This window comes from Hetaerina americana, unplaced genomic scaffold, assembly GCF_022747635.1.
Source record: "Hetaerina americana unplaced genomic scaffold, ioHetAmer1.1.p SCAF_5, whole genome shotgun sequence".
In the NCBI taxonomy this organism is placed as follows: Eukaryota; Metazoa; Arthropoda; class Insecta; order Odonata; family Calopterygidae; genus Hetaerina; species Hetaerina americana.
The window spans coordinates 77818664-77830676 of NW_027287095.1; the positions used below are offsets into that span (position 1 = coordinate 77818664).

Below are 12013 nucleotides of genomic sequence, written 5' to 3' on the forward strand. Positions count from 1 at the left end.
AATTTCTGAAGGCAATTAAGAAGATAGCTACAAAGTGGGAAAAATTATTAGTGGACATAAATATCTTGCAGAGCTGGGGTGAATTGGTTGATAAGTGTTATTCAAATCAAGCTGTTTCAAAGGATAACTACAATTATGCTACTAACCATTAACACTTCACAAAGATGTTAAGGAAACGTCGTTTGAAAGGTTTGTTAAATTTTCCTTATCTGAGTGGCCAAAAGAAGTAACTGATGACAACCAACCAAAAACTGATTTTCACAAAATTTAATGGAAGGTAATTTTTGTACAAACAATGGAAAACAAAAAGATTGCATAAAAAGAATTGTCTCATTACGGGAAACAATGCATTTTTTTAATTTTGCTAAAATTGTAAAATCTGGGAACATTGATTTCCCATAAAATAGAAAATTGGGATTCCTGTTAAAAACGTTTTGAGAGATGAAACGTGGATAATAAAGTATTGTTCTCCAGTCCTCATAGCACCGTACTTCAATAGACAACTTGCATATTGAAGAAACGGCTCATCTCTAACCCTCTGCCATCTCTTAATACATATTTTGATCCTTTACACATGATTTAATTTTTTCGCATATTTTTTATTTTTATCATAAATTACCTTTTTCTTCTTTCATTTAATTTACTGTAATGTATATTGTTAATTTAAAATAAAGATAAATCAATTTTTTTAAAATGGAATCTTTATTGCAAAGATAGCAGACGTAGAGGCAAGAAAATAGAAGCAACAAGAATGTTTAGCAAAAGGGGAGAGAAGGAGAAAAACCGGGTAGTGTTGAAAGATAGGGAGAGGCAGGACAAAGTTAGTAGCAAAAGAGGCAGATGAGGGGAGTGAGAGTTTTATTAAATGGAAAAGTGCAATACCCTAACTTAGTTATGGATTCCTTCCACCACATAAACCCTGTAACTGTGTACCTTATGTATTATGTTCTGATTGAAAACGTCTGCCATAAGTGATACTAGAGGACAGAGTAATCAAGAATATTATTACATTACTAGATAGGAGGTTCCTCTGAGTCTTTATGAAGCATTAGATTTCATTACTGGGATTGTGCAGTGGCTAACGTACAGGCTTCCCACTGAGAGGGCCCAGGTTCAAATCCTGGAGGCAACAAATATTTTTCAGTAGTATCCTGATCCCTACTTGAGGTGCTTTGAGGAGAGCACTTTGAGTGAGTACGACGTCTGTCAGATGGGATGTTAAACTGCAGACCCCTAGGTGCCTTTCGACAATAGTAGGCTAATGTCAATGCCGGATTTCTCTCTGGACACATGGGAGGAATAGTACTAGTAGTCACATCTGCTACTCAGTCCTGGCTAATAAAATTATGTAGATCTGCAAGGCCTTGTGGCACTGCTAGATAATGGGGCCTCTCTAGTTGCAAATACCTACTTCATTCAATTTATGAAAATAAACAGATATCATTTAGCTTAAGTTTCTACTATTTGTCAATTCTGTAACAAATTTATAAAATAGCATTATCATGTATAAGTTCCATATATTCTGCACAGTAACATATTACATAATAACAAAAACCAAAATTTCACAATCTCTTTCATTATCAACCCAATACATATGACTAGATGTTAAAATGAGTGATTTTGTAGGAGCGTTGGATGATACACTAACAAGATTGATAGAAACATTAAAAATGCCATCAGCATATAGTTAAAACCAACTGGATATTTTAAGATCATCATCCTCCCATTTAATTATGCATTATGCCAATTGAAAGTAAATAGGTACTGAAATAAAATTACACGCCAAAAATGCAAAGGGAATATTTTGTGGTGTGAGAAGACACCAGCAAAGTCAAAAACTGACTGGGAGCAAAGATTTTTCAAAACATGCTACAAAAAATATAATACAATATGTATTCACATAATACCATTTCATACAGGTACAATTAACAATGAATAACTTAAGGCATCACTGAAACGATAATAATTTTATCACAGTTTAAGCTTGACGTCTTGGAAAATCTGTAATAAATACAAGTTGGTGTGGTACAAGCAAACTTCATTTTTGATAATGAAAAGTTTCTCAGAAACATTAATAGATCTAATATATACTCATATTTTCAGTATTTGGAAAATCTATTGCCTCATCACACAAGTAAAGTAATTTAAAAATAGAATTCAATCCTTCGTAATTAACACAATTTAGCATTTCGAAAAAGAACTTAGGCTATGAATACTGCTTCAAGGTTAGTTATGTATTTGTATCCTCAGGAACATGATCATTGGATCCTTTCAATAGAATATACAAAATCTATTATTGAAACAGATGACTGATCTTTCATAAATTAGGACATATGTGACTAAATTCAAGTGTAACCAAATTTTGATGATAAAGAATCACATAGCCAAATTCTTGGTTATGTAATGAATAACAAATAAAAATTTAGAGAAAATTAACCAAGTAAATAAAATTATATGGCAAATTTAACTAATAATCATATAGAATAGATATAAATTCTGAATAAAGCAGCATCACTTTCTTTTACATCAGCAATCGATTCCAATTCCTAATCCCGTCCACTGGTCAGGCACTGGCAAAAAGTATTTATGCATTGCAGTAATAAAACGTCCACGGTACAGTTCTGGTTCAATTATTGTTGGAGTTTTTCCACCAGCAGACTTGACCATGTTTTCAAGTCGTTTATCCCAGGTGAAGGTTCGAATGTAATCTATTCGGGTGTAAATGAAATAGAAACAAGTGAAAAACCTATTTTTATGTCATATACGGAAAATAAACATGCACAAAGATATAGATGTTCACTTGCAGCATCAAGAGGGATTGTGTCTGTAACCAATAAATCTAGTTCATCTTCACACAAGTGAAATATTTACTTTCAACTTATCATTAAATTACAATTTGATTTTTTTAAACCTATCAAATTGTCATAATTGAGTTAAAAAAAACTACCTCAACTCAATTGGTTGATTACAAAATCATGATGCACATGATTTAATTATAATATCAAATATTGCCATTCTGCATTAATTTTATTCTTTGAGCATCTTTGTTTTTATTTGAAAATAAATTAGATATTTAAAAATATATATGAAAGTACCAATGATTTTAAATGATTAAGGGCGAGGAATATTTACCATATTTCATGGCATTTATGATGCAAGGCATTAAAATATCCACCATCATTTCAAAATTACACTAAAGGTTTACTTTACTTTTTCTTTACAAATTACTTTACCTTTTCCATTACATTGATTCTGGTACCATTAAGAATAATATTATCAAGAACATTGTTTAAGTAAATAATAATACTTGGGATTCTGGCTAAGTAGTACCAGCTGAAAATATGAAGTAAAAATTAGCCTGCTGTAGGGTGCACCATGGATAATATTAATCTTCAGAAGGCGTCACCTTCACGTGTAAGACCTAAGGGTGATTTTTGAGACATTACTTTGGAAAAAGTGCACTCAATGTGTTGATAATATAGTACATTTCAGATAAACTGAAGAAAGTCTTCAAAAAGATAACAAAATAAATTACAAAAGAATCAGCCTAATGGATTACAGCAATTCTCTATTCACACTCTACCTTCTTTTTACCATTTCCAACAATCTGGTCAATTGCCAAAACTTATAGTGTTATAAAACATAAGAAGTCCCAAATGCTCCTCAAGCTAGTCTCAGAAATAAAAAAAATATCAAGGTCTACAGATTAAATCAAGAATTGCTGAAGAAAAATCAGTCCATTGATAGGAAATATTTACTTATATTTAACACTACAATGCACTGATTAAAATTTAAGTCAAATAAGCAGCCATCAACCGTGAATATATATATTTGTAACACACATTATTTATCCTCAAACTTGGAATTACACCCTTCACGGATTTTTTTTATCTTAAAAAATGGTAAATAATCAAAGGTGATGTTAAATGTATTATTATCAATGCAACATTTCGTTAAACCTAATATTTTAACACCTTAAAGTTTGATCCCCAAAAGACCTCCTTGTAGACTGTAAAAATTTCACATTACTAATACGTCACAGATTATGATATATACGAGGGTCATCCGGAAAGTAGTACCCGTTCGTGCCGCATGAAGTGCTGACGACGCGAGTAGCCGCTGGACGAGGTCAGATAGCTTCAGTGGCTTGTCTGCCTTCTCTGAGCCAAGTTGCGTGACGCTAGCATTGCCTGTGTTGTTTCTGTGATTGTTTACAATGTTTAAAAAAATTGAGAACGCCGCCAGTTGTGAAGTGAGGGCAGTGATTAAATTCCTCAATGCAAGAAACGTTCGCCCATGTGATATTCATCGCCAATTAAAGGAGGTGTATGGAGACAATGTAATGGACGAGTCGTCTGTTCGGCGGTGGTGTCGCAACTTCAACATGGGGAGGGGGAACACACACGACGATGAGCGTTCGGAGAGACCGTCTGTCATTACAGACCAACTGGTGAGCTCAGTCGACGAATTCGTGAGGAACGATCGGCGCGTCACAATTGATGACATCTGTGAGCATTTTCCCAATGTTTCTCGAACAATTGTTCATGAAATTGTTAAACACCATCTGCATTATGCAAAAATTTGTGCAAGATGGGTCCCTCGCGTATCTCAATGAGCTGGCGGCGAAGGACTATGCAGCAGGAATACAGAAACTTGTCACACGTTATGACAAATGCCTTAATTTGCTTGGAGATTATGTTGAGAAGTAGTTTAAAGTATCCTCTTTCAAATAAAATTTTTTATGTTTGTTAATATTTACTTTTGTGTCTTTATTTCACGAACGGGTACTACTTTCCGGATGACCCTCGTATGTTTACAATGGTGCGTTCCAAATGTAATGCAATTATTTTTTAATGTAATTCATTGAACAGATTTGCACAAACACTTATAATTGTTCAAAGTACTGTTCTTGGGCCTCTACACATTTTTTCCAGCAACTCTGCCATGACCGGTACATGCCCTGGAAGGTGCCTTTGGGGACCTCTTGTAAGGTCTGCATCATGGCTGATTAGATCTCTTCTATGGACAAAAATATGGTTCCTTGGAGGGCTGCCTTAATCCGAGGGAACAAAAAGAAGTCTGCTGGGGCGATGTCAGGACTATAGGGAGGGTGGGGCAGCGTCGGCACCTGGTGTTCGGCCAGGAACTTGCGGTCTCGTAGCGCGTTGTCGTGATTGAGTTGCCTGGTAGCGGAGATGTCTTTTTTTGTCCAGATGACCCTTTTTCAGAGTCTTTCCAGCACATCCGTGTAGGAGGTAGTGTTAACTGTCTGTCCTTGAGGAACAAATTCCTTCTGGACCACTCCTTTACTGTCGAAAAGACAATGAGCATCGTTTTCACTTTTGATTTGTTCATTCTTGCCTTTTTGGGCTTGGGGAACTGATTGGTGTGCCACTTAGAGCTTTGACATTTTGTTTCTTGGTTGTATTAAAAAACCCAGGTTTCATCACCAATGATAATCTTGTCCAGATAATCACGTTAATTTTCAATATGTTGCAAAAGTTCACTTGAAATTTCCACTTGGTTGATCACATGGTCCAACAACACCTTGGCATCAGCTTGGCGCACACTTTCCTCATCGCTAAATCTTCAGAAACAATGTGAAACACAACAGTAGATGACAAGTTCAGTTCATTGGCAACCCTCTGGATACTCAATCGATGGTCAGAGTCCAACGATTGTTAAACATGAGCTACATTATTGTCAGTTTTGTTGGTTGACAGTCACCCAGAGCGTTGTTTGTCGTGAACCTCTTCCTGGCCCTCCTTAAAGGCCTTTAATCACCTTGAAACTTGTGAGCAAGACAGAGTTGAGTCCCTGAAAGCCTCGTAAATCATTTTGTTAGCCTCCTCAAGAGATTTTTACAGTTAAACACTAAACTTAATTGCGTAACGTTGCTCAATTGTCGATTCCATTTTTTTTGTGACTTGGTCGGCGCACAGAGGTTTACAATAATTGACATCCTGCTGCTTCCACAACTTGTAGAGAACTGAGACTGGTTTTTCAGCAAAGCTTAGCATCCCCCCCTATTTCCAGGGGGTTCAATCCTACTCTGACTAATAGGAGCGGCGTGGGAAATTCAATTGCATTACTTTCGGAACGCAGCCTGTGTCTAATAAAGAAACAGCTCTTTTACTCTTTTCAAACATTTCGGGGGAAATCCAGATGTATACAGGGTCTTCCTCTAAACTTATGAGAACGATTTTTTTCCCACCAACACAAAGGGCTGGAGTAGGACAATTTGTGATGGGAAAAGAGGTGGGAGGTGTAGGAAAATCAATGCGACCAAAGTAAGTTGTCTGCAGACTATTACAATTTGTAGTCGGTGATAGACTGGACCCCTGTTCAAGAGTAGTGTCATGAATTCACGATGCCACATTCCATGGAGCAATGATATACAAGACAATTTTGTGTAAGCTCGGAAAATTGGATTTGGAGACCATGGTCATGGTTAACGATGCTTACAAAGATGAAGCAATATCCCAAGATGGCACAAGGTGTTCCCAGAAAGAAGAGAAGATTGACAACAAGGAATGCCCTTCAACATCCATCAAGGGCACAATGTGACGAAAATGTGCAAAAAGTGAGAGACATGCTCAATTCCAATCGGCGTGAGTGCAAAAATGTTAGCAGATGAGTGCAATATTCCAACGAATAAAGTGATAGCCTTAATTCACACACTGATCTCAGAGATCTGGAACAATGCATTTGACAATTTGAACCAAAAATAAAATCATATCAAATGCCAAAAATGAACCATTACATTAATGGCTAATGCTGGCTTATTGGTGATCTAAGATTACCTGATACATCGCCTCATACTGGCTGACAGGGTAAAATTCTGATGTACACACTTATTTGTTTTTAGACATTTAGTGGCAGGTAATTTCATACTCTGATAAGGATGAGATCATATGTTGATGACTAAATATTTCCAGAATGATACCAGCATATTCATATTAAATGATATTATTTGAATGGTTCAAAGTTGACTGAAAATTCTTTTTCTCCTAGAAATCAAGTCATTTAAAATGGTTGTGTGCTTCTCCAAAACAGATATTGTGTTCAGCAACTAACAAAAATGGAACCATCTTCAGATGCTAGTAACTTTTTCCTAGGATGTTCTTCAATTAGTGCTCAAGATTGATAGAGAGTATTCTACAAATATCTTACCAAGAAAATCCTATTTATTTTAAAGCATTAACTTACCAATGATTCCCACGATGAGTTCTTTTTTCTCCTCATCAAGCCCCACTAATAAGGAGTAATCCATCACAGACTGAGAAGCCAAAAATAATGTATCATTGTTGATGGCTCTGGTGAGAACAGCCTTGGAGTGTGATTGTATATATAGTGGAGATTCACAAGTCACTGTATAAATGGAAAATTAGCTCTTGTAATTAATGATCATTTACGAGGAGATAAAAAGTAATGTTCTATTTGGGGTGAAGAGAAAACAATGCAAAAATTTAAAGCAGACTTAAGACATAATTACACTTTTTAGTACACCCAACTTTAAAGAATTCATCTATGGAGAGTTATGCATGCTATGCTCACATTATATCAATGTATGTCTTTTAGTATGATATTTTAATAGTATTTCTGCAACCGAATTTTCTATTTCATTCATGGATTTTATACAATGAAGTTTTTTAATGTAAAATTTAATATTGATTTCATACTTGAAAATTTCAAGCCAAATTTAATACTAACTTTTCAGAAGATTTTCATCAAGGAGAACAATTTCTGAATCAGCAGCATTAGAAATTCCTCCATTGGCACCAGGAAGCATTGACCCAGATCCGCCACTACTGGCAGCTGCATCCACCAAGCGGTTTCTCATAGACCCCTTCATTTAAAACAGAATAAAAATTTATAGCTTATTACAGAAACACATTCTACAGAATATAATAAACATTACATTTAGGAATAAAATTTTTCAAGCCTGATATATAACTAAGCTTTGGTTTCACTAGTGGCATGTTAGTAAATATGTGTAAAATGGACCAGTGGAGTATTGTATTGCAATGGACCATTTTTTGGAGAAAAATAGAGGAGGAATCAAATCTGAAATTCCAGATTTGATCTTGATGATCTGAAAAAAAGCTTAAAAGAAAATACACACAAGAATTTGATATACACATTTAGAAAAAAGATATTCAAAACTACATGATATCAGATTGATACCAAACTTGAGCACTCCACTGGCTACTGCTATTAGTTGTTTTATGAGGGTCCTTCAAAGTCCAAGTATTTCCAATGATTTACACTGACTTTTTTTCACAGAAGTATTAGAGTATGATTTTCTTTTCCTCCCTTTTGTTAGTTATAGAGTTGCCCGCCTCAATACATTATGAGCTGATATAAAAAATTCTTCATTTCCATATGGCCCTCTAGCCATTTGATTTGAATATATTAGACTCAAAATTCATAACCCACAGCATCACAACATATATAAACTCCTTAAAACAATAAAGAATTACAAATTTTACATAATATCATAAAAATTAAAGTTTCCAAAATTTGCGTCACAAAACCATTTCACATCTTTCTTCCTAAACAACTTCCACTTTGAATTTCCAGTGGGTAAATTGCCACAATGGCTAAAGGTAGTTCATTATTTTTGTTTAAACTGGATGAGCATATTATAGGTTGAAATTAGGTATTAAAAGAACTCTAACATTATTACAGCAGTATATTCCTCTAATAAGCACTACTATAACAAGCAATACATTAGTGGAAGAATACTAATTATAAGTATACTAAAATTTACCTTGAGGTCAAATCTTTGAGTTACTCGTGATCCCCGGCCATAGAAAAGGTTCTCCATGACAAGAAAATTGGCTCGCAGTGTATTGTTAGTGGTACCAGTATTACGGAAAGCCACCCTATAAACACCAATTATCTTCCCCAGGAGCGTTGGCAGAGGAGTTGATGTAGAATTGCCAGAATCAGTGTTTTGGGAAACAGTGGAATGCTCATAAGCTCGACGCATGTGCTCAAAATAACCAGGTGCAAAACTAAGGAAGATATGCACCTCTAAGCGAGACATGTTCTTCAGCACAAAACGATCATCTGCAGACAGAAGTAAGAATGATTATCAGTTAGAAAATATCATAATGACTTCTTTATTTCATTAGTTTGCATTCTTTCCATCCATATGCCTAACATAACTATGAATAACATAAGCATCTTATTCAACAATGTGTATAATGTAACTGAGCAATGGTTTGAATGAGCAAGTACCTTTGGTTTTGTAGAAAGATGATCCTGATTTTCCGCCACGAGCAGTCCAGTGTACACACCTAGATAAAGAGCGTATGTAACCTTCTTCTCCATCAGGTAAAACATGTTGTCTGAGAGCAAGAAACTGCTCAGGAAAATAAACGCGGCAGTAGAAATGAGCACTTGGGTCATTAAACTGTACTTCTATATGGGACTGTAAAAAATGTAAATAGCATCTATAAATAATATGAAAAATAAATAAATTCCAATTCATTGTTAAAGATAGTAGAAATATTGGTCTGAAGAGCTCAAATGACTTATATATCAGATTCACAGAGACAATTTTCACTGATCGAACAACTGTATCATTGTTGTTACTTTATAACAGTAATTCTTCAAAATTTCTTTAACCATAGGGAAAACATAGTGAAGGAGAGTAAAGAATTATCTTAACTTTCAATTTTTGAAGGGGCCAGTGAAAAAACATGTAGATTCAATGTTTGTAAAGACTTGAGTTTCAGGGGAAAAATAATTACAAGTATTTTTTATGTTTAATAAACGAGATATCTCTCAATATTACAATAAAACAAGCAATAAAACAACAATTTGTTCATCCAATCACATCAAATAAATGCAAATATAAAATGTCTAAAATTGAAAATTTTGAAGCAAGACTCTCACAAAGGAAGGTTTCTAATATCCACAAATACTTCTGGCAAAATTTGCATTTTATGCTTGCTTTTCAATGATTTTATTATTTTCAACCAGTATAAAGAGATATTTACCAAAATACAAAAAATAGCAAGTAATTAAGGTCAATCAGCAGAGGTGGAAATATTTTAAATATAAAAAAACTGATTCCACATAGAAAACATAGCATACCAAGTTTTTAACAGTTCAGGTTCCCATGGCAGCAGATGAGTCTAATTATAATTTTAAAATGTATTTACTTATGCAATTTAATAATCAATAAATCACAAAAACTACTTTTAAAGAACCAATATATTATATAATAAACTACACAACCTGGAGGTGACTTGAACAGTACCATGCAAATATATATTAGGAGAAAATCCTCTATCACATGATGTATTCTGGAAGATATTATAGAAGCACACCTCTTTGAAGATGCTTCAATAATGATTCTTTTCTGCAGGGTGAATAAAATACAGGCACTGAACCATATTTAAAATTCAATTCAGCTTTGATACACAAAATTACTTTTATATCAGTTCAAATATAATATTTATCCAATTTTAATTAATAATATTTTCAAGACCTGTTATCCATACATTTAAAAGTTCATTGGGTATTATAAATTCCCACTATATGATGGGTTTCCAAATTTTCCTTTGCTGTCGTAAATGAACTCACCAGAAATAATAATTGGTATCTATAATTGCTTTACCAATTTAATCTGAACAGCAAAGTACTTCTTCCATGTGAGAGGAGATATGGATATATTATTCTGGTGAAATTGTGTTATGATAAAAGGTAACTAAAAAAGTTGACCATGAATAAGAAAGTGCTGTTTTTCTATGTCCAGAACACAGCACTAATATGCATGATGAAGAATGATAAGTAATCACCTCTTGAGGCTGGTTAATTTCAACGGTAGCTTTCTCCACGAAGTTACCTCAAAATGATACCTGCCTTGCAATTAATTTATACATGAAATTATAAAATGTTCTTATCTTATTGTATATTAACAGATTAAATTCATATATTGCCAAACTATAAACATCACTGCCAAATATTTGTATATTATATTAAAACTTAAAAAAAAACCATCTTAATGGCCTCCATGTGATACTGGTGTCAAGGCCTTGGTGAACCTCAGTTGTGCACTCCATTTGAGTTTAACCAATTTTAATTTAGCACTAGAGCACACACAAGCAAATTATGGCATTTCAACAACAATTTAATAAACAAACAAACCTGCTGTTGGAGCAGCTGAAGTGCTCGGGTATTAGCGGCTGCCCCTTCACTCTCTTGATTGCTTGAACTATCTTGTCCTACATCAGATTCAGTTGACCCAGCATTGACCCCATTCCCCTCATTTGTTGGACGAGAAGGTTGAGCAGAGCCTGAGCTTGGTGGTATGCCATTGTTACTGCCACCACCACTATTTACAACATTTCTTCCACTCCCAGAGCTTGAACTTCTAAAGTAATGGGAACATGGATAGGTCATAAAGTTATAATTCCCTTAAACTTCATGTTTTTTTAAATTAGTGAAACTCATGTTCAGAGAATAGTTTCAAGTAAATTTGGACTAAAGTTTTGGCTCACTGAAACTCGCCAATAAAGGGAACAGGTCTAAGGTTTGAAATATAACAAGTGACAAAAATGAAAGACTTTTGAGGGAATCTCTGGAAAATGATTCACAAAATCTAATCATAGCTACATTATTCAGTTTATCCAGAATATGACAACAATAAAATGTCAATGCTTAATACTATGTGTGATTCATTCTTAAAATCATACCATAAATTGCATGTACATAAGTAGGCATTGGAAAAACCAATGAAAAACAATGCATAAAGGTCAGTCACACTTAAAGAGTTTCATCTACTCTAGTGTTCTGGTTGGTTAATTTATCCATCACAACATTTATAGGCACAGGAGTACATTTAATATGTTTTGAGAGCTGGTTTTTAAGAGCATAAAATCTTTTAAGCACATTCTAATGGATGACAATTTTGTGCATAATGATTCATAAATCAGAACTTTTTAATTATACCTTCACATTGACATGGGAAATTCAGTGGAATCCACAATCAGTAACA

General features: G+C 34.3%; 1 protein-coding gene across 3 annotated transcripts in view; it reads right to left on the bottom strand.

Annotated features, from left to right (window-relative positions):
* Positions 1–736: 736 nt before the first annotated feature.
* fab1 (fab1 kinase) overlaps positions 737–12013 on the bottom strand; it is a 72983-nt gene continuing 61706 nt past the window's right edge. For all 3 annotated transcript variants that reach the window (XM_071591707.1, XM_071591708.1, XM_071591706.1), the window contains 6 exons: positions 11164–11389; positions 9247–9439; positions 8774–9075; positions 7714–7849; positions 7210–7371; positions 737–2708 (listed from right to left, as the gene is read on the bottom strand). In XM_071591707.1, the coding sequence (XP_071447808.1) occupies positions 2527–2708; positions 7210–7371; positions 7714–7849; positions 8774–9075; positions 9247–9439; positions 11164–11389 (1201 nt within the window). In that variant the 3' untranslated portion in view covers positions 737–2526. The remainder of the gene's footprint in view (positions 2709–7209; positions 7372–7713; positions 7850–8773; positions 9076–9246; positions 9440–11163; positions 11390–12013) is intronic.